Source organism: Varanus komodoensis, unplaced genomic scaffold (assembly GCF_004798865.1).
Source record: "Varanus komodoensis strain SLA01 unplaced genomic scaffold, ASM479886v1 scaffold18_3, whole genome shotgun sequence".
NCBI classification, from domain to species: Eukaryota; Metazoa; Chordata; class Lepidosauria; order Squamata; family Varanidae; genus Varanus; species Varanus komodoensis.
Genome location: NW_025335549.1, coordinates 14419855 through 14443746, shown reverse-complemented (window position 1 = coordinate 14443746; position 23892 = coordinate 14419855). Strand labels below are relative to the sequence as shown.

The following is a 23892-nucleotide window of genomic DNA, read 5'->3' as shown; positions in this document are numbered from 1 at the left end:
TTATTATATTACATTATAACATTAATAAGTAGTTGTTATAGTTCATTAACAACATAAAAATCACAGTAATAATTTCATTTCTGTACCACCCCATAGGCAAAGAACCTCTCTGGGCAGTTTACAACAATCCATAAAAATAAGACAATATTTAGTCACTATCTATCTATCTATCTATCTATCTATCTATCTATCTATCTTCTGATTTATATCCTGCCTTTTTCCAACAAAGGGCTCAAGGCAGCTGACATCATTCTCCTCCTCCATCTTATCCCCACAACAACATCCCTGTGAAGTAGGTTGGGCTGAGAGCCTGTGACTGGCCCAAAGTCACCCAGTGGGCTCCATGGCTGAGTGGGGACTCGAACCCAGATAGCCTGAGTCCCAGTCCCATGCTCTTAACCACCGCACCGCACTGGCTCTCCTATAAAAGCTTTTTGAAACCTATAGGACACGGGTGCAGAAGCTCACTGCAGAAGTCTGGCTTTGAATCTGCAGGGCTCCCCAGAAGACGGCACCTGCTTTCCTTCAGCCACCTCTCATTTGGTTAGTTTGTTCCCTTCTCCCCCTTGTAAAAGTTCGCAAAAGTTCGCAATGCCTTTCTTAAGGCTGAGCTGCTGGTAGGAAAAGCTCCAGGCTGAAATATGCAGACAGGTTGAGGGATCTGCTTTGTAGCCTTTTGACCCAACTCATCACTGACATGCGTCCCCCAAGAGCTTCTCCCAAATGGAATTCGGCTTTGAAAGTACGGAGCCTCCTACTCTGTATGGATAGGACATGTGTGCAGCGTATGCCGAAGGTCCACATGTTAAACCTTGATCAATGATCATTGCAGATCTATGCAACCTTGCCTTGGTGTTATTATAGAGGCCCAGTGCCATGCTCTTTTCTGCCTCCACTTGCACAGGATGTAGTCCTGAATGGCATTTTCTCTTTCTCTATGAGGATCCACCATGAAATTTCTCCAAGAAGCCCACATGAAAAGTGATGGGGCTGTTTCTGAGCACAGGCCCTCTCCGCTGCCTCCAGCAACATCCCCATTCATTTCATTTGGGGCTCTGCAAGAGAACATCCCGGTGGATTCTGCCTGGGAGTCACGTGAAAGACGCAGTTCTTCCCAGCTGGGCAACAGCCCTGATGCCTTACGGTAACCTCTCCAGACAGAGCTGCACGCATTCCAATTAAGAACAATGAATTAAATATTCTATAATCCCATAAGCTTCCCATTACATAACCTCAGTCCTAGCATGAAATCTAATAGCTTTGGCCTGTCTAAAGAATTTCGGAACTCTAGCAGCTTACATCACCCAAGTGATAGGTGTAAAAGGGTGAATGACTTATTTTTGTATGGTGTGGTAGATGCTTTAATTATTTACTTAATCTAAACTCGTGCAATCCCTGTTTAATACCATGTAATGTCTCAGTTAGCACTTTGCTGGCCAGTCCTAAATTCCCTTACTAGCCTATTAAGAATTCTAGCTAATGCGGAATGAGTGCCTGACCTTACATGAGATATATAAATATCCAATTCCCAGGCTTCTCTAATAATAAAAGAATCTTGGATGGCAAATGGACCAAATTGTAGCTGTGGACATGGCTTTCCAGTAACATCACTGTAATCAACCAATTTAGGACGCAATCCTATACATTGGGTTGGGCAGAGAGAACATCTCCAGATGTTTGGGACTTCAACTCTCATAAAACTTTCCAGCATGACCAATGGTTAGAAATGCTGGGAGATGAAGTCCAAACCATCTGAAGGTCTAAAAATGACCTTGGGGCAAGTTCTGTTGAAATCAGTGAAGCTTACTTCTGAGTAGAGATTCATAGAATTGTGCTGAAAGTTTGCGCAATCTCTCTCTCTCTCCAGTAGCAGCCAGAATATCTATGGCCTGCATCCCAGAGTTAAGTGTGGAATAGAAGGACAGAACTCTAGTTGTGCTGTTTTACAAGATACATGACTCAATAACAGTGTGGATCATGTTTTGATTGTCTGATGGAAACATTTTCCCCGTGATAAACAAAATAGGATGTTTGGATCACGCTACTCCTCCCCCTCGGGGTGTCAACACATTTGGTGGCCATTAAGAACGTCCCAGGAGTCTACTTTCAACCCGCATCAGTTCCACGTGTGTTCGCTCATGAGTCCAGTCTCCCTGGTCCTCCATTAATTTTGTTTACTTGACACTGTAGGACGGGGCAGGAGCCACACAAAAATGTCCTTTTCTTTCACTTCCATCTGATTATGAAATATGCATTTCTTTGGTATTTTACCACAACATTTACACATTCTGTGCATGTTAGTATAAAATGAACATTGAGCTATGCAGTTTGGAACCTTTCAAAGGCCAAAAACAGTGCAAAGATTGGAAACGTGTGACGTTGGAAGGAAGATGCACAGTAGTTCAAGAAGTAAGGTTGGTTTGCTTCAACAGGTGAACTGAACAAAATTTTCAGATATCCCTAGGTCACAGCTCCTGGCATGTATGCAGTAGAAGGGGTTCTGCATGAGGCAGGAGAATCCTACATGAGTATGTTGGTATGAGCATAAAGCCCTTCTGACACACCTAGTGTGCAAGCAGTCGTGGTGTGCTTCCATTGGCCACAGAGCGGGGACTGTAACGCCATTCACACATTCTGAGTCATCTGAGCTTCCACCCATTTTATTGCTTTCAGTGGCTGGCTGCCATCTTGATGGCCTTTTGGCAAGCATGTAACAACAACCAACTTTCTGGGTGTTGTGGAATGCACTGAGCACGGTGGGCTATACTTACATCCCCCTTTCTGGGGTACCAGTATCACATTTCGGGATCTTTGCAGGACTTAATGGCAGAGCATCCACATTGCCTGCAGAAGGTGCCAGGTTCAGTCCTGGCACCTCCAGGTTGGACTAGGCCAGAATCCTGCCTGAGCCTCTGGAACAGGGCTGGGAGGAACTCACTGGAATCCATACTGCTAGCATTCATGGTCTCCCTCTAAGAAAGTGAGCCAAGCTGAGAGGATGTCCACAAAACCCACAGAACGAAGTCCGTGCAATCTGCAGCCTTCTGCGTCATGCAAATGCTGGGGATGCTTACCAGAGACTGGATTCCCACCCCCCAAACGGAGTCCTCACTCATCTTTCCTCTGGAAGACCATGTCCAGCCGGTATCTGTACCTTACTATGTCCACATATAGACCAAATACGAAAAGTGAGGAATGCATGGGATATGTTTGCTTCCCCTTTTCTGTTCCGGTGATCAGGGTGTCATGACCAAGTTTCAGCTTCCAGTTCAACTCGGAAGAACCTGAATGATTTTGACAGCCCACTGAGTCAGTCCAAACCACCCTGATGCATACAGCACCTAAAGGGATCTCTGTTTGTCCATGTGCTCTTTCCCCTTCACTACAAATATGTTCTTGTACAAAGCACTGGGTACCCAAGGGAATGCATAGGACTTGATCACTGGCTTGTTGTTTTGGCAATGCTCGAGCTCTTTTGTAGGAAGAAGCTGTGAATTTTATGGTGCCTTCCCGGTAGATGACCACATGGAAAAACAAGTTGTTCTTCAGCACAGGATATTTCCAGCATATTTCAAGTAGGGAGAGTTCTGCCTCACTGGGTGTTTGGAATTCCTTTAACAACGCTGCTGGCTTGGCAGACACAACCTGCCATCTGGCCTTGTAGGAGTTAAAAAACGTGGGATGAAATGTTGTGCTGCTGCTTTCTTTCATGGGGCCTCTGAGGCCTGAGGGATGTTGGGTTGGTGACTCTCTTGGAGGAAAGGAGAGGGCAGGAATGGACTGGGGTTATCCAGGTACCTCAGTTAATAAGATGATGGTGGGCTGACAGGGATAGAGGAGGCCTTTGTTTGAAGGCCTGTGTGTCAACTCAACAAGAAATGCTGCATGGTCCTGGAGAGTGAAGCCAGCGCAGACTTCAGAAGAGTTGCATGTTGTTCATCCAATGCTTGGTCCCAGCGGTCATCAGGGTTGTTTTGCTTGCAAGGGGACATGCTGAGGTACAGCTAAAGCTGGGGGCTGGCCAAGGCCTGTTCCGCATCAGGGGCCCAGTCCCAACCCATAGAGCATTCTTGTCCTCTTCTTCTGGATGGCCCTGTGGATTGGTCCAGGGGAAGAAGACAAGTCGAAGGTCATGTGTACCCCTTGGAACTTTGGAGGCCCCAGGAGACACCAAATGGGGCACAGAGTGTCTCCTGGGGTGTAAGTTATGGGCTTTCGTGGACCAGAATAGCTTGGTGGAAGTGCTCTGGGCACTGAAGTTTGATCAGTGCAATGCATCTTATGTGGAACTGCCTGTAAGGGTAACAAATGACCAGCATATTACACATCTGTGTGGAAGGAAGAACAGTGGCCAGGTTTAAGGTTTGGAATGCTACTTGGGAATGCTGCATTTGCAGAAAATGGGCCAAATACCTACACTTCAGGAGAAAATTAAATTTTATCAGTGGGTTTCATGGAATACGTTGGTTCTTTGGGAATTCTCCTGAACCTGACATGCAAGTATACAGCTTCAAAAAATAGAACAAAATCTGGATCCATGCTTGAAAGTCAAAAGCTCCGAAAATGATATACATCAATATTAAGCACATGGCTGTTTGGTGCATAAGTAATTTGGGAGTGTCTGATGTCAACTTGTTCCCGTAAATAAAATACTTGTGTGACATGTAACACCTGCTCTTCCGCCAACTGGCACCAGTGCACTTCCTCTGCTTCTCTGGTTTCATTCATTCACAAGTGAACAGAATGACCTCTTCATGTGGGGAAAAGAGAGGAAACTGAGAAGTGCAGTGTGGATGTGATGTTTTAAAGGAAACATTAATCTCTTTTCAAAGGAAATGCTTGGATCGAGCCTCTTCCACTCTGGTTTGGAACCTGTTGAGCAAAGGGTCCTCCTACAGGACTGACATTTCAGAAATGCTGCTGTGCTCAAGGGAATGCTTTGGAGCAGCAATAAATTAGGATGAAATTGAACATCCGGATTTTCTGTCTAAAAGTGCATAGGATTCTGCCCTAAATCAGCAAATAGGCAGTCTGTGTAAAAAGCACTCAGCAGATAAAACATGTAAAGACAGCTGTGAAGTTACATATTTAATGGACTGGATCCATTAAGCCGAACGGAACTGCCATGGTGTACCAAATTGTGATCAGCTTGTCCCATTGATTTCAATAGCAATTAAGTTCAATTAACTCAGAGTAGACTCAGCCCAACATCTTTAGAATACAGTGTCCAGACCTGTGTAACTGCTTACCTGGTACTTAGGTCCATTGAACAGGTTAGGACTTAAGCCTAGGTAGAAATGTATCAGATCATCATTGTTTCATTTCTATACCGTCCAATATCCAAAGCTCTCTAGGCAATTGTCAGAAAAATACGATAAAATGCCACAAATCTTAACCAAAGACACATCAAAAAATAAAAAGCTAAACACATACGGTGAAGAATGACCCCCATAAAGGTAAATTCCTGCAGTGGGTAATCCCCCCAAGCCTCCAGATAGCCAAATATATCATTACAAGGCTTAGCATAAAGCACCATCTTAAGCTGGTGCCAAAAAATGGCAAAGGTTGGTGCCAGGTGGATTACGGTGGTCATTTCCACAGAGAAAGCCCCCCCCCCCTCCCAAAAACAGCAATTTTGCTAACAAATAGACAAGGGTGGGATTGGATCCAAGCTGCTTTTCCTTTCAAAATAAAAACAGCAGCATGAAATGCCCTTCTTTGAAAAAGCCTGAATAACAGAACATGTTGCATGGTGCTCAGTAGAAAGGCCTGCCAGGAAAAGTCTCTTGCAATAATTTATCTTTAATCTGCCCCTTTTGATGTTAATGTTTTAGGCATGGTGCTCTGTTAACAGTTGACGCATTTGTGTCAGGAGTGTGTTTGTCCACTGAATCTAAAAAAGTTCTGTGGTTCAATTAGTGATGTCTGAATGGTGCTTGTACGTCATATAAAAACATTCCTGTCAGATTCAAGTCTGCAGCCCTGACTTTTATATAGTATTCTCAGAACACAGTCCAGACTTATTAAAAGGTATGAGCTGTGATTTTGCTGTCCAGTCGATTGCAAAGGAGGCCTTGGGACCTAATATGTTTTGCACAGCTGTCAAACGGCATCAAAATAAATGTTTTCTGAGCTGCTCCAGAAAGACGATCATGGAGGGCTGCATGTGTCTGACCGATCCATTCCTGACCTTTCCCCCTTTTTCCCTTACAGGGTGGGAAGAAATTCTATCACGGACCATGCGGGGGTCGTGACTGCAGCGAGAGCTGTCAATGCTTTCCAGAAAAGGGAGCAAGGGTAAGTTGGTCCATTTTGGTGAAGGGAAGCAGACTCCCAGGTTTCTTATCTCAACTCTGTTTCTTCCAAGGAAAGCAAAGCTGCTATGCTAAGGACTTGCTCTAGCAGAGGGAACCATTTCCCCTGAGCCCCAAACTCAGATTTGAGGTGTACATTTCCAAGCTCTGTGCAAATTCTTTACCAACCAGTTAACCAAAAAAACCAAGCTGGTGAAGATTGCCGTGTGCGCTAGAATAAATATATCAAGTTGTATTCAGGGTTAGTAGACCCATTGCAATGAATGGGACATCAGTTCCAGGGTCCCCAAACATTTTTAGATCCATGGACAAGAATTGGAGAGTGTCATAATTTTCCTCTGAAAATATCTGCCACAGGAGTGAAGGTTGCCCATTTATGAACTGGTGGGTATGGAATTGGTAACATGAAAAGGAAAGTAATTTATCCTAGAATCTAAGTTTGACTTTAGCTTTGGCTTTGCTACATGATTTTTTTATATTGCTCCATATTTCAGTGTAGAGATTAAATGCATTTAAAACAAGATCAAGAAAACTGTGGCAGTGTAAGTAGGTACAAGGCAAAGACAGATCTGAACTCTGAAGCCCAAAACCGTTCTTTTGAACCAGTGTCAGTGTAAGTAAAAATGGTGCTGGAGAACAGGATGGTTTGTAAACCACCCCAGCTACCCACCTGCACCAGGTTTGGATGTCCTGCCAACTTGCCCCGGAAGGGTAATTATGGCAATTAGGTGGCTCACAGCCAGCATGTCAGGGAGGGGGAAAAAGCCTCTGCAGCGCCTGTCAACCTGGTCACCGATCTTGGGCTGCCAGGCCCTTAAGCTCAGACCAGCAGGTGGTAATAGAAGCTTTCCACTTGGGCGAAAGCCACATCTGTTTCCTTCAGCTGAATGCCTCAGCACTGATGTCATCCGTGGGTGCTGCCCTGGGCATCTTCCTCGCGTCTGTCTCTTCGCATTCCTGGGGTTCATCTGGATTGTTTGGACTGGCCACAAGACTGTTGATGTTGCAGTTCAAACGCTGGGCATTCCCCTTTGTTCGAATGTCACAAAGCTTTTTGTTTGTTTTCCTTGCTGACCTGGGAACTTGGATGAACTTTAACTTTATTTCTTATTGGGTCTAAACTCTTAGGTCTTGATATTGCTTAGGCAACAACAACAAAGTCGGGGTCATCTCTGTGGAGAACTGTGCCATGGAGGGAAATCCCTACTTAGAAAGTCCAAATTCCTTAAACAGCAGCATGGGAGCACACAAGTGCTCTTGGATGCATGGTCCCACCATTCTCTAGGTTCATATCTAAAGCCATCCCCAAAACTTAGAATCTCAACCCATGAGGTTCCGTTACTTCTTTTTTCCATCTCTTACTCTGTGACTGAGTTCAATGTGAGGATAGCTTCTATATAGTCTGAAGTGCCTGATCCTGGCTGATCTTGCAAGCTAAGCAGGGTCAGCCCTGGTCTGAATCTGGATGGGAGACTTGAGTCCTTCATTGAGCAGGCAGTTGGACCTGATGCCTGCTAGGCCCCTTCCAACTGTATGATGCTATGATTCTGTTGCCCAACTCAAGACTCCAGCATGGGTTGGAGCGCATGGCCATTGATCTATAAGTTGCTACTGAAACAAGAGCTGCTGTGTTCTTTAACCATATAAGACCCATAATTCACAACCTAGTAACAGACAATGGTCTCTCTTCTTGGTTCAGAAACAAGCCACACTCGATTGAACCCTTGACTAAACTGACCAAACTGGAATTCCTGGTTGTGAATCAGGCACAATTGCATGATTTGTGAGCATAAACACAATTCTTGCATACTCCTAGAGGGAGGTGCCAAGCTCATAAAACCCCAAACTTAAATTCATGCTTGAAAAATGTGCATTTTCATGCTTTACTGAAAAGTGCACATTCTGTGTGTGTGTGTGTGTGTGTGTGTGTGTGTGTGTGTGTGTGTGTGAATGCACACTCTGGCACCAGAAAGAAAAGATCTTGGCCTTCCACTTTGTGACAGCCATTGAGGAACTTATGAAGGGATATCATGCCCCCCCCCCACCCAGACAGTGTCCCAAACTGAAGTCTCAAGACACTTTTAATTCCTGCCTGTTATGAAACATTGCAGCTGCTTTTCCTGGCCTGTTCTGTCCCTTCTTGAAACCCCTTTTCTTGAGGCCAGAATCCTTCCCACGTCTATTTCTTTGCCAGCTCCCAGCACCATTTTTTCTAACTTTGAACCAAAACTATTTTCCCATTAAATTATTGATCTTTCATCTATCTCCTTCCATTCTGTCGCCTTTCAAAAGTAGGCATGGTTGCTTCATTTTTTAAAAGTTCTTCAATCAACACTGCTGACCCAATGCGATAATATTTTCTGATACGATATGGCTCCTAATCTGTAACAAATGTCAGTCAGTTCACTGTTTGTCCAGGAGGCTCAACTCCAGCAGTAAAGGAATCATGATATCTTTTCTTCCTGATGAATAAACATACGGGCAGGGAGAACTAATGCTGGTGTTTTATTTGTGGATGGGATAGAATTATCTTCAAAGTTAAGAAATCTCAACCATCTGTTAGCTGTTACTCAACTTGTCTTTGGCAAGATTTCAGGTGAAAATGAGGTAATAGCAAGTCAAACAAACTCCTGTGCCAATATTGTTTTTATCCACCACCACTGAGCACTATTCCTTATAATTTTCAAGGATATGCCTTGCTGCCAAACTGGGCATTAATCAATTAGCCTCGATTTCCCTTTTCCCACTCAGTTCAGGGAGCCCTTGCTGTTGGTGTGTTGGAAGTCTGGAGTTGTGAAGGGAAGTTGTGTTGCTGCAGCTGCTTGCCCTCCACCGATACCATTATGTGATCAAGACACAACCTGCAGTCATGTCGTTGTGGCAAGACTCCTGTGATCCTTGAGCGTGTTTGCCGAGACGTCTCAAGGGGCAGGCGGCTGCTGGTCTTATCTTGCTCTCAAACATCTGGGTATTTCTTTGGTCACGATGACTCTGAAAGCAGGCCATCTGTGGGCCTTTCTGGCATCCAGAGCCAGAAAGGCCCTGAAATGAGCAGGGCTTGGACTCTTCTCCACAGGCAGCTGTTAATGTTCTCCCCCGCTGCTTACATCCCCTTCCGAGACACTCGGCGGGAGCCTGCTGTCCTTAGGAGCTCTGAGCCCAGTAAGCAACAAACTGGGAACAAGCGCTGCTGGCCAAGAACCTGGAACCCATCACTCAGGGGGCAGCCACAGGACCTCAGATCATTGTTGGCTGTGGGGAGAGGCATAATTCTCCCGGCCTGGACAGGTATTCTCCTCAGCAGGAAAGGCAGGCAAGTCTTCCTGTTCGGGGTGGGATGCAAAGGCAGAGGACATCAGGTCCTTGAGTCTCAACTTCACCCAGACCCCTTCCCCTGGTCGAACCCCTTTCCTGCAACTGCAGACTGCTTGGGGTTGATCCAGCATGCCCCCCCCCCCCATTCTAAAAAGGTGAAATGCCTCTTGTAGGGTTGAGTACCTGGCGGTAAGCTAAAATATGCTGGCTTTGGGGGGAATGTTGCCCTGTCCTCCTTGCCTTTTGGGCCACCCCTTTTGTCCGTTGCCTGTCCCACCACCCGAAGGGAGTCGCTGAGAGATTCCCTGAAGTCAGCCCTTAGGTCCCAATCCAGCATGCCTGCACGATGGTTCTGGCTCTTGGCAAGTGCTCTGTTTGTTTTTATGAGGCAGCCCCATGTCCTGTTTTGCTGCTTTGGCTCCCACACAACAGCTGCTTACCATTCTGAAACATTTAGGTGCCTCATAGCCCACATGGCAAGCTGTACGTTTCCTCCCTCCTGAAGGTAGCATGCATAAAATTGCAGAACATAAAGGCTCCAGAACATACTGCATTGGGGAAAATGAAGAAAATGCATGGCTTTGGCAAAAGGCGGTCAGCCTATCCATGCAGCTGCATACACATGGCTCAGCTGCACTGAAACCAATTTTAAAATCTTTCCCACATTAACCGAGGACATCTCTGAGTACTTGGACTTGGAATGGCCTCAAGGCCTGGTTTGCAAACTGTGATTTTTGGAGCCGCTCCAATTCCTTTTGCAAATCTGCTTCTGGAACATGGGCGAGCCATCTGTTGCTCTTCAAGTGTTGTTGCTCTTTGCGAGAAGTGGTCTTGTGAAGGAATCACAAATCACGCTGCTTTTTCCTTCTAATGAATTCAGTAGAAGGAAGGCCCTCAATACCTTTTCCTGCATTAGTTGTGATTTACATCATGCTGGTGGAGGAAAAGGATATGTGCTGCATTTTACACACCTACACACTTGACATGGTGTTGCCCTGAATCCCAAAAGTGCAGCCACCCTGTTCCCAAATAGGAGGCTAGCCCTAAAGGACCCTTTGCAGAGCATCAGTAAATGGCACCTCAGTGCCTTTCCTACAATGACATGAGGCCTTTGGCACAACAGTTGCACGTACACCAAATGGCGCGTGTGTGTGTGTGGAATGAACCTGCTGCCTTTACACACACATACACACATACCTTCAGTGGAACAGATGGTGAAGCTCTGGCTCCCTGCCCATTCAGGTGTCACACCAAAGGTGCCTCTTTTTCCCGTTGCCTTCAAGAAAGAGGCATGCCAGGTGGCACACCTGGGCACTGGTGCGCTCCAGGTGCCCATCAAGGTTCTTTACCCTCCTGCATGAACAACAAACGAGCAAAGAAATGCCCCCATATTGCCTGCAAGTTACTTCTGTTGGAGCTGAGAACTAGGTCTCTTCAGAAGAATTGCTTTAGGGCTTTAGCCCCTCTGACCACACCTCTGGTTTGTTCTTAGTGTCTGGGGAAGGCTGCTTATCATTTTGTGGCGATGCCCTGGACAGCTTCTCACATCGCCAAATGAGCTAAGGTCCAAAGAGGCCGCCTTCCTTTGCTTCTAGTGAATCCTCCTAAAAAGAACTCTGTGCATCTGTTCAGCCTTTCTCTCTGGTTTGTGTGTGAGAGCAACAGAAAGGGGTAGAAGAAGCAGTGGGGAAGGTAGGGGCCAGCTATAAAATGGAGGCATGGTCATTTGGACCCACCATAAAATTTCTCCAAACTTTATGTCGACTTGCTTATTAATTTTTGATATTTGTACACCGTGTTTCAATTAAAGTAGGACAGCTAACAGGAATTTTAAAATGCAGTAAAAGAAGTACCAACATACATTAAAAGCAGCCAATCAATAGGGTAGCATAAGAACAGCAAGAAGTGCTGAACAAGGCAAAACAGATCCAATTGAGTTACACAGAATATAGGAAAGTCTTTACCTGGTGCTGAAATGTCACCAAATAAATACTGATCAATTCCTCTTGCCACAATTTGGGGTACCACCATGGTGAAAGCTCTTCCTCTAGTAACCGATAACCAAACCTCAGGTGAGCAGGGAAGCCAGAACTCCTGATTGATGGCTGAAATGTGTCAAGACTCATTTATTGTCACTGAAATCCAGCTCCCAGAATGGGCAACATCAGGGTGAAGGCAAGGTGTACAGATCTATTAATAGCACGGCAAAAGCAATCCACATCCAAGAAAGGTGGAGAATGGCTAAGCTACACACTGCATGAAGTGCAGCATGGGACAGCTCTCCATGCATGACTTGGGGGCTTAAGCCCCCCCACCCAGCCGTCCTCTCGCCATAAATTTGCCCCCACTCCCCATGCAGGGGCTAAGGAGAAGGAGAAAATCCTCCACTGGTCACAATGGGAGGTTTCATCTCTAGCACGGAGTCAGTAATTTCCCATCAGGTACATGAAAGTTCATGGGGAACCGCCACCTTTGCAGCTGTTCCATCATTTTTCCGTTCCTTAGAAAAACAAAGCTGGTGAAACATCCATTCATTACTTCTTTGTGGCATCTGCATCCCACCTCATAACACAAAGTCCTCTGGACAGCTTCCAATTAGCCCGAGTTGCCCTGAGGCAATGCAAGGAAGAGATTCAAGTTACTTTGCTTGCTCTCACTCCTCCAGTTGCTTTGACTGCCTGATCCTCAGCAGCTGGATCGATTCCACACTGGGGGGAGTAAGAGAGCCAGTGTGCCTTGAGGGTCTTCGCATTGGACGGAGGATCCAAGGGATCTGGGTTCTAGTGACCACTTGCCCATGCAGCTCATTGGGCACCTTTGGCCAGCCACGCGCTCCCAGCCCAACCCAGCTCAGAGGATGTTGTTCTGAGGATGAAATGATACTCCCTGGAGTTCCTCACAGGGGGTAAAAAGGTGAGGTACCAATGCAATGTAATAATAATAATAATAATAATAATAATAATAATAATAATAATAATAATAGGCAAGCTTTCGGTTCAATTTATTGAAAAGATAGATTGCCATTTAAAGCCATAAAAACCAAAACGTAACAATAACTCACAATTCCAAGTAAAGAACCCTAAGAAAGAAGAACAGGAATGCTGATGTAGAACATCAACAGATATTAGTGCTGGACTAGTGAACTGGTCACAAACTTATGCATCAAGGCCCATTTTTTAAAAAATTATAGCAATGCTTTCTAAGGTTGCATCTAAGTATTTAGCGTGTGGTGTAGCCAGTGTGGTGTAGTGGTTAAGAGCATGGGACTGGGACTCAGACGATCCGGGTTCGAGTCCCCGCTCAGCCATGGAGCCAGCTGGGTGACTTTGGGCCAGTCACAGACTCTCAGCCCAACCTCCCTCACAGGGTTGTTGTTGTAGGGATAAGATGGAGGAGGAGAATGATGTAAGCTGCCTTGAGCCCTTTGTAGGAAAAAGGCAGAATATGAATTGAAAAATAAATAAATACATATAAATAATGGGAATTGCAGTCCATCAGACCCTTCTGAGCCACAACCTGCCATCCCTGTCATTTCAGGGGACTGAAGCATATGGGATTTCTGTGTTAGGCCGTCCCTTGAAGTAGTCTGAAGAAATGATCAAAACCTCTGAGGCACCGAGCCAGCGCTGTGCACAGCCACAACGACATGAGTTAAGATAAATGCCTCCCCCATCCTGGCTAGCTAGAAGCTGCGCCAGAAAAGGCGACCCTAATTGAGGAAGTTGAGCAGCCATAAAGCCTACAGGCAAATGATGTTTTAAAGTCAAATGGTTAATCCAGCAAGCTTGCTGTAGAGCCAGTTGGCTTTCAGCAAGATCCATTTATGGTCCCTCCTGGAAAACAATATTTCGTACCCCTGATGGAAAGGAAGAGTCCTCTTTAAGTGGGAGAAAAAACAACCAGTGGATCTGAAGCAAATTGGAACACATCCTGGTCTAACAATGGCTTTCGTAATAGTAATAAGGCCTGGAAAGGTCTTAAAGATGTTTTCCAAAATGTGTTTACTAAAAGTACGTGCTAACTTTGTCGAGCACCAGAGGGAAATACCATTAGAGAAATGGAATGTTACATGATGTTGTTGCAGAACAAAGTAACCCTCAACGAATGCAGACCTGGACTGGGGGCAGAACCTCACCCAGAAAGCCATGCCCCTTCCCCTGGCCACAATCCTTTCACGGAAGGATTGAGCCTTGGGGGGCTTCCTGGCATTTGCTCACCCCCCCCCCCGCATTCTCTAGGGAATGCCATTCCTAAGGCTTACTCATTAGCAGAAGATCTTAAGCTAAAATAAGCTGCCATTTATTTGTCCCGCATTTTCACACTTAACCTATGGAGCTACATGCTTGGCCAGGTCCGTTTTTCACATTCAGCCCTCCTACCTCCCATATTTCCTGTGTGGTCAGAAAAAAGGCACATCGGACAGCAGGACCAAGGAGAGCCTTGGTGAGCCTACATTCGCTTGTTTTCTGAAGTCTGGGCTTGGCCTCGACGCCTTGCTGCCCCCTGATGGAATTGCCCATCTGGAGGGCATCCCTGCTCTTGCCCCAGTGTGAGTTGAGAGATCAGAGATAGCATCAGGAATCCCTCCACATGTCGGTGTGTTAGCAGAGGCATCTTCACCATCCTCCTCAGTGTCAGATGGGTGGTCTGGAAGCCCCATTGAGCTCAGATCTGCAGTCGAATTTTGGCACACTCTTCCATGAGCCAGTGGTTTCCTGATAGGAAGAAGTGCTGATTTTGGTCAAGCCACCACTTCATCCGGATTGTTCACAATTGCATTTATTTATTTTGGCTTACCATTTATGCAGGGCCTGGACCCAGAGCCCAAATCCAGCCATCTGAAGTTCCTGAATCGGCCATGCCCTAGTCTCAGATCTCCCCACCCCCTTTCCTAACCATAGTGCGGTGGTTACCCAGCTTTTGCGCAGGTTTCTCCCTTTCTACAAAGTTGCACTTCATCTCCGGAAGCTTAGGAACTGGCTGGTATTCTTTTTGCTTCCCCCAAACTGCTTTGTGCCCAGTGATCACTGGACCGCACACACCTGGAAGCTTCTCTGGATCACAACTGCAGAAAAGAGGACTGCACTAGACAATACGAACTGTGCTTTTGCTTTGCACAGTAATGCGCTTACTATTTATTTATTTATTTATTAAAACATTTCTATGCCGCCCCTTACCGAGGCCTCGGGGCGGCTTACAACATCAAATAAAATACAAAATACATTAAAACAATAACAATTAAAATATATACAGTAAAATAAAATTCACGTTCAAAATATTATAACAGGGATGTCCTGCTATAGTTCTGGTATTTACTGTAATCTGGCATTCATGTTCTTTTTTTTCCTGGAAAAATGTTAGAATGTTAGACTTTTGTGTGTGAAGAATCAGACAACCTTCCCAAAAAAGGAAAGATATTTGTCACAGCAAAAAAGGCAATTTGTGTCCCACAACTGCTTCTGAGTGTCTTACACAGTTACTGGGAAAGAAACTATCTTTCTATCTCTCCATCTCTTTATCTACCTCCCTACCTCCCTCTCTGTCTCCCTCTGCCCATCCATCCTGTTCAAAACTGACATTGTTAGTGACAAAGCTTCATGTGTTTAGAAGAGTCAAAGATGTCCTAACAGCCCTTAGCTTTCAGTATAATCCTATACATGACTACTCAGAAGTATCCATTGAATGCAATGGAATGTACTTCTTGGTAAATGAATATAGGATTGTGGCCTTAGAGATCAAAACGTACAATCTCAAACAACACTCTGATTTTTTGTCCAGATAATATTTTATAGGGCACAAACTTTACATTTAAATCTGCTTTTTTTAAAGGTTATTTGTTCTTCACATGACACGTCATTGCTTTAATTGTTCTTCAAAGAAACATTACTAATTAAATGGCTCAGGATGAGAGGACCACAAGTGCTTCTAGTAACGTCAAGGAAAACATTACAGTGGCTGAGATGATCAGCTGTTACAACCCTGTGCACTTGAAAGCTGAATCTTGAGGTTTATTTTTGAATAATTGTCCACTTACCTCCTGTAACTGGTAACATCTGCTCTTGAATGAATGACTGTCTAGAACATCTAACTCTTTTTGATGTGTTATTACTGCAGCATCAGTCTTGCTTTATTCAAGAGGCAACAGATGGTGCAGTGGATAAAATGTCGGACTGGGGCTTGGGTGGTCTGGGTTCCAGTCCTCACCAGTGCAAGGCTTTGGGCTCATTAATGAGTTCTGCATCACACCCTCAGGGTTCCTGTGCAGCTGAAGTGGAAAAGAGTATGTAAGCCACACTTAATTCCTTACAGGGGAAAAGGCAGGTTGTAAATATACTAAATCAACATCAATGACCTATGCTGATCTTCCTCTGTGTTACTGTTGTCCGCCTTTCTCAGTTTCTCAAGTATTGAATCACCTGAATGGTCCAGATATACCTGGGACCTACTCACTGCTGTTTCCTTCATCTTCTTGTTTTGGTGCCTCTGGAGAAGAAGCATCTTTAATGGGGGCTCCCGCAGTCCTTCCTCAGTCCAGTCCTCACAAGCATCAAGCATCTGGATGGCACAAGACTGAGGGGCCTGCAAGCTGCGAGTGTAGTCCCCAAATAATGGGACGTTCTTCCCACCTTCCCCACAGAAAGGTGCTGGATAACAGGGTCGCTGTGGGAAACGTTTCAGCTTGCCCCCATTCCTGCCATCCAAATGCAGCCAGGATCAGACTCTCGGCTGCTACTGGTTGTGAGGTCAGGGGAGAGGGGCTTTGCCTCCTACCCACCCTTCAGGGATGCCATCTCAGCAGAAGGCAAGGGGAGGTTTTAAGCCCCCCCCCCATGCTTGTGCGCTGAGAAGCAGGAGCGCATCTTTTGACCCTTGTGTCCCTGGGCCAAAAACCTACCCACTCCCAATCCAGGTTCTGACTTAGAACTGAAGTTTCCAGCCTTTCAGCTAATTCATTCCATCTCTTTATGAAGCAGCCCTGAATTATAACATGTTTTAAAGGAACTGAGCAGCCCTCCCTAAACCCAACAGCAGAGGGCCACAACTCAGGGGTAACTTGTTCTTTATCCTCTGTTATTAATGGTTATGCTATACGGACCTCCAGTAGAGCAATGATCAGGCATGTTATTGTTCTCTCCATTTCCTGGATGAGGTTTCAGAACTCCGGATGATTCCTTACACTCAGAATCAGAATCAGATGGCACACTGGAGCCCATTGCATCGGATGCCTCTTTCACTCAGCTTTTATAGGCATTTTCTCGTTTAGCCCCATTTTTGGAAGCAGGGGTCTAGCGGGAGTTTTTCTGACAACATTCTCACATAATGTACTGTTACATCTAAACATTCCCTTGTTCTCCAAAAACTTTCTGAACCATGCTGTTATTATTTCCCAAATAAATCACCACCCTTTATAGACACCCTGTACTTGCTAGGGCTAAATGTACTTCTCAGACAAATTGATTACCAGCTCTGGCATAGGGGGCCAGCCAATTCGACAGGCGCTGTACAACTTGTGCTGTGTTTTGCCAACCTGGCAGGCATCCAGTTTGACAAAGGAGAAGGTATAAATCCTAAATCCCAGTTGTGGGGAGTTTTCAGACCTTTCTTTCCTCTGGATTTCAAAACTGTAGTTGTTTTCTTCTTAACTCCAGTTGGTGAGTAGGAGGTAGTTTTATAACAGCTGCTTATCACTGCAGCTCTGGTTTTTAAGCTTGCTTTGAGAGCTTATCCTCTCCCCTTGAAATCTTCTTCACCCCTTCCCCAATTTTACTCCTCACAATATAACAAATGTTCAGCAAACTTTCTGGTCAGGGGTCACTTAAATGGCTTAAATGATTAGTGGTGAAGATACATCAGCTATGTCAATAAAATGCACAGAATGGCCACGGGGGGTTGACATCAGCGATTTCTGCCTGTGTCCCACAGGGTCCTTGTCAACACAGAGGTTTGACAATGGGGAGAACCTGCATCCAAGGATCTGTCATTCTTTTGATTGTACCTGACTTTATTCGGCTTTATATGTTTTATCCCCTTAAGAAGTCCTTTGCTTGGAGCAGTTTGGGGTGTAGGGAAGGTGCTCCTTTTGTTTGGAGATGAAGATTGTGGGTGTCATCTGCTTCTTATCTTGGAATCAGGGTCCAGGGTCCAGACTTCTCAGTCCCTGCCCTGGGGTTGATTTCACTCCTCCTCCATTCAAAGTAGTCCTTCACTCATACCTTTGGCTCTTGCCATTGAGGTTCCACTGCTAGCTATAAATACCTGGAGGAGGGGTTATCAGGTATCTCAGGTAAATACCTGAAGGGAAAAGCAATCTCCATTGTGAGCCCTGCATGGCTCTGCTCCTTTTCTCCCACCAACCCTGATTGGGTGTTCTCATCATATTACAGCAATGCTATGCCAGTTGGACTAGCTTCCAGGGCCCGTTCCAACGGCTGTTTTCATCTGCCAAAGCCTTCCTTGTCGAAGGATCTAGTGGAGGCAAGTGGCAACCAAAGAGAGAGCTCTCCCAGGGTTGGAGCCTCAGTTCGGAAACACTGTCCCCAGAAAGTTTCATCTGGTACCTGCTTGATTGTTCACCTGATGCCTGCTTTACCAGATAAAGTTCTTTTTATTTTCGCAATGTATTCATATACCATGTCAACCCTGCTGATTATTCTCATTCTGCTTTTATTATTTTTGTAGCATTATCTTGCCATAATCTTGACAGGTATCCCCAAAGGCATCCCCTTCTACCCTAGGTCCTTTTAACTGGAGGTTCCTGGGGAATGAACCTGGCACTCTATCTCAGGGAAGCAGTCCAGGGCGCCTGATAGGTTTTGAACGGAATCTTCTTGTGGCTTAACCTTGAGAAATGTTTGTGGCATCTGGTAACCTGAGTGGATCCCTGCATTCAGATTCATTAGACAGTTTCTCCTCTTAGCTGTGGGTTGCCTTTGCACTGCTAAAAATGCTCAAGCCATATAAAGAATTTACTCTGCATCTTGTTCCCTTTGCCATCATTTATGAGAAATCTTTATCCTGAGTTTTTTTCCCTTTAATTCTCTCTGGTCTGTTCTGCCAAGATAACTTTTAAGTATTCTTTTTTTCTCTCTCTCTTTCGGTATTTAGTTAATTTTTTTAAAAAAAAAGTTGGCCTGGGAACTGGCATTAAGCAAACAGTAGATGCAAGAGCAGGGTCTAGAATCCCAGAGAGGCATTTAAGCACTTCCCACCAACACTACCAGTCCGGGTCCAGAGTTTGCTTTGCAGGAGAGGAGGGGAAAATCTCCAGGCAAGAATTTGTTCTTCATCAGAGCTTGATTAGTTAATGAGTGTTGTGGTTTGTGTGGTTTTCCTGACTTTCAGCTGATTGGGCTATGAAAAGCACTGCAAAGTTTACCGGGCAGAGGGGACCGATAGAATCGTTGCCTTTTCTACCCGAAGTTTAGTTGCGGAGCCACACAAAGAGGCATCCACTCTGGGTATCCTGTAGGAAGGTATCTGGATGCTACTTTACCCAAGAAGTAACACCTTCTGAGAGGCAGACCCCACTCCTTTAAGCCCAGGTCTTGGAAGATGACCTGTGGTGGCTCATTGCTGATGAATTCCACACATGCTCAGAGGGACATTTTCCTTCCTTCAGGTATTTCTGAGCTGTGAGACATTTGGCTGCTCTTGTTAGACTTTAGATCTGCCACAGCCTGTGCCCAACAGTGTTGGCTTCTTCAGCTGATGACTCAGGACCTACAAGTGATTATAGGTGCCGGCTGCCATCTGCAGTTTTGCTGACTTGCAGCTTTACTTGGCTATGCATGCAAGAAGTACCTTTTGTTTGCACCTATGAAAGGTGTAGACATCTTGGTTCTCCTTGGCACTGGATCAACACAAGATGGAAATAAATTTTATTTATGGTTGTGAGCTGCCCCGAGGCTTCGGCGAATGGGGTGACATAGAAGTCCCCTAAATAAATAAATAAATAAATAAAATAATATATATAACAAAAGGAATATAATAAATATATCCCTATAAATTTAATATAATATAAGGAAATAATGTAAGAAATTGTAATAATGTAATACAATACAATACAATACAATACAATACAATACAATATAATATAAAACTACAGTGTGGGTCCTGTACTTCAGGTTGGAATTTAAGGTGGGACTTAGGTCTGAATGGGTTGACATGATTGTCCTCGAACGAAGATGTGCGCAAGGTGTTTACAGAGAGATAGATGTCCATTCTTCACAACCCAGGTGCTCCCTAGATGTGTCCATCATGTCTGGACTGCTGTGAGTTGCAGTCCGACACATCTGGAGGTCACCAGGTTGGGGAAGGTGGGTTGATACTGTCCCCTTCATGATGTTCCCAAGGCAGCTTGCCGAGAAAGAAGATCACGGCAACAATAAATATTGTCTCAAAGCGCTGCACGAAGTGTTCAGCAGAAACAGAATGAAATTAAATGAAAAGCATCCGGTGGAGAGAAAGCAGGTTGGATTTGAAAGCTGGGGAAGCAAAAGAAATCCTTGCCTGAGGACAGAATGCCATCAGAGCAGGCACTTGCTTCCTTGGGAGAATGAAAGAGGGCCGTCCCTGGTAGCAGCCTGGCAGACTTAGGCGGCAACATGACCAAAGTTGAATTCTTTCATTCAAGGAGGTTCATTCCATGCCCCTGTTCTCAGGCACTCTGGGAAATGTAAAGGGAAGCTGTTCAGCACTCCGGTCTAGGGAGCATTGGGAAGCCGGCATGGCCACACTGGGGCGTGGATCCCAGGAACTGCCCAGGGGTCCTAGTGCTGATGCCATGCCTAATGTACGAGTGCAAGAGACTGAATTTGGGTCACACCCACCCAAGGCAGAGGAACACTCAGAAAACTTTTCATCCAGCAGAAACAAACCAGAACAACCATCCCTCAGCCAGCCAATTATTTTTAAAATACGGGAATATTAACCTTTTTATTCTCTTGTGCACTTTGAGATGATTCAACACATATCTCAGCATACATCTCCTCATTGCATTGGTTTCCTTTTCATCAGACGGTAAAGGATGAGGATTAGAATCCAGGAAGAGACTCTTACCATCTGTGCTTCAAATTCTTCTGTACTAGCCAATGTTTGTGTGTTCCCGTCTCATCCCTGTGTTTGTTCTGGATCAGAAGAGGCTCTTCCATATAGAAAGCCCTCTGCCAGTGGGTGAGTCACCCATAAAATATGACTCCATGGGCAGACAAGCACCCAAGCCTTCCTGCGCTGGTTTCTGTACATTGAGGTATCAGCAAAGTACATCAGCAAATATTTATGAACAGTGAAGAGTTGTACTAACACAGTGTCATGCAAGGAATTGGGCTTAATGCAGTGAGAATACCAGCTCTGCTGACGAGACTTGCCTACTCTTAATATTTATTAAAAACTGAGTTTGTTTACTTGGGAGCTCAACCCACTGCTGCATTCTTGAGACGCAGAACACCTGGGCTCCTTTTGGCAGGACTTAACGGGAAGATTTGCGTCTAAACTCCCAGATCACGAAGAAATGTTCCCAGGGTGTCGTTCCACAGGAACTTTCCTTTTGAAATACGGGAGTGCGGGATGGGAATACCCTTATATGCCCTCGCTCGATGCAGTAGGGCAGACTTGCCCGTCCTAGTATCCTTCCAATGGGTTGGATTACAAGAGGTTGCTGGGGTTGGTGGGGGTTGCAATCCAGCACATCTGGAGAGCAGTGGGCTAGCACAGTCTGTGCTGGACATATGGTGAAAGGTGCTCCTAAACCGCATTGGACAAAGGGACCGTGTTTTCCTGACACGGAGTGAAAGATCTCTGAGCACATAGCTTAGAACAAAGGGCACCAGAGGGCAGGGGGAGATAAGATAAGTTATCCTGGGGTGGTGGGTCACCTGATTATTCCAAGAACTGAGTTACTAGCAGATTGTAGACCATGTGTCCTTTGCTTACCGCCTTGATGTTACGACAGACTTGGGCCACAATCCTGCACGTGTTTAGAAAGAAAATAGTCCCACAGCTCTCAGCATTCCGGGGCCAGCACCGCCCATTTCTGAATGGTGTTCTTTTGTACTTCTGTTTTTTGAATTGAGCAAAGATTTGCATTGCAAAACTCAGTGTGAAATTTGTGTATTAGTCTCGGAATCATCAGGTCTGTTTGCTTTCGGAAGTGGACCAAGGAGAATCCCAGAGCAACCTTACTTCCATCTAGGCCAACAGTCTAATTTTTGGCCGTATTCCCCCTTCCACTGGACATGGCAAATGGACTGTGTGTGACCGCAGTTCATGGAACACTTTATCCACCATTCCCCGTGTGGTGTCTTCCAGAAATAGGACATCTGGCAGGTCCAGGAAGGGGAATGCTGAATTAAATTGCTGAAAAAGTATCGCAGTGGTAGTCCTGGACTGAAATTCCCACAGCCTTGGCCGCTTCAGACAGGGTTGTTTGATTTGAATCAAGGCTATTTACATCAGGATATAAATTGGTGTGAAGACAACACCAATTTAAATCATGAATTTGAATCAAGGACTGAAAGTGCTTCATCTATTTCCTCAGTTTAGTGCAAACTGGACTGCTTGTTTATGTTAATATGGTTTAAATTAATGGCATATAAAATCTGAATAACTTGTTTTTGTTTTTAAGGATTTTCATGTTCCAGAAACTTTGCTTTACTTCAATTTTATTGGGTACCAACATAACTCAGATTGTTAACAGGTTCTCTTTGAAGAGATACTTTGTATTTACAATGCATATATCTGAAGCAGAAGTTCAATATGACATTTTTAAAATGTAGCATTCCAAGTTTATTTTTAAATAAATTGATTTTTTACCCACCCTGCCCTTAGAAATGCCCTGTGGCTGAATGGCTGGTTCTTTTGCCCTGTCTGGGAGCAAAAGACTTTAAACAGACCCAATAAACAGACTTTATTGGGTGCAACTCCAAGCTGTGTGGAAATGTCTCCACACAACTGTGGCCAAGTCTTGCAAGGCTTCTTGGTGCCCCTTTCTGGAGCTAGCTGGTGCTTTAAAGGGAGTGGAATTTCTGTTTAGGCACACAGAGTCTGCGCCAGGTTTTGTATCTGGGAATCGGAGAAGCCTTGGTGTCCAACAGTTGTGTAGACAAAGCTCTCTCACCGAATGCCCTCCAAGCATTTCTTTTCAACCTGCCCATTCAAGCTGCAAACATCTGGACAGATTCCACAAAGTTCCACCTGGCAGACCCCGGGGGGATTTATTGCTAAGCTCCGGGTTTTCATTTCATTTCATTTCATTTGCCAGTTGTTTTCCATTGTTGCTTCTGGAAGGACAAGGGCTTCCAAATCCAGAGGAAATATGTTGGTGGCTGATATAGATTTGCCTGTAATATAGGAAATCCATGCTGAAAATGCTTCATGTGGTTGAACCAGTTCCAAATATTCTGTGCATGGCATAAAGATATACACAACTGGTTTAAATTTCACTTCCTAAATATTTATGGCTGCTGGATGCAGGGTGCCTGGAAATCTCTGCCCAAAATCCCAAACCCCGAGGCCAGCAAGCTCTACGAGAACAAATTATTAGAATGATGAATGTGTCCCAATTTCCTCAGTGGGGATGGGTGGGAATGGATGTTTAGTTGCACTCGTATTCTGGCAGAATCTGAAATTCTTCCTTGTGGTCTCTGTGACTCACAGGATAGTCATTTGGAACTTTCTAGTGTGACATGACATTCAGTTGGGACTCCCACCCACCTTCTCCGTGCATGTTTTCCAAGTGGTTTCCCCTTCTTCCCAATTTCTTTTCAACTGCTACAACACCTGGAGTGGTCTTTCACCTCACCATTTTGATAAAAATTATTAATCTTCTCCTCCTTCCTTTGATACTAAGCAGAACCAACCTTCCTTCCTTCCTTCCTTCCTTCCTTCCTTCCTTCCTTCCTTCCTTCCTTCTCTTTCTCTTCTTCTTTCCTCTTTTCTCTGAGTTTTCCTCCTTTCCTTTCTCTCCCCTGGCAGTGCATCACCTCCAAAGCCTTCTTCACAAAGTGTCCCCACAGCACCAGGAAACGGAATCAACAAATGGACTCCCGAGCTTTTTGTACTGCCTTGGAGAAACCCATAGAGCAGATCCTTGCTCCCACCACAAGGCCTTCACCAAGTGGCCAGGAGAAGTAGAACACCATGTCTGTAAGCACACCCCTGGAAGAAGCCCTGAAACCAGCAGGCACAGCCATGTGAAAGGGGCCCCTACAGACTGTCAGCCTCCCTTTGTGAGAAGCTGCTTCTGCTCTCTTTTCTAACATCCCCT

The 23892-nt window shown here is 45.2% G+C and overlaps 1 protein-coding gene across 4 annotated transcripts in view; it reads left to right on the top strand.

Annotated features, from left to right (window-relative positions):
- COL4A6 (collagen type IV alpha 6 chain) overlaps positions 1-23892 on the top strand; it is a 145398-nt gene that overhangs the window by 45730 nt on the left and 75776 nt on the right. For all 4 annotated transcript variants that reach the window (XM_044427517.1, XM_044427516.1, XM_044427515.1 and 1 more), the window contains exon 3: positions 6214-6297. In XM_044427517.1, the coding sequence (XP_044283452.1) occupies positions 6214-6297 (84 nt within the window). The remainder of the gene's footprint in view (positions 1-6213; positions 6298-23892) is intronic.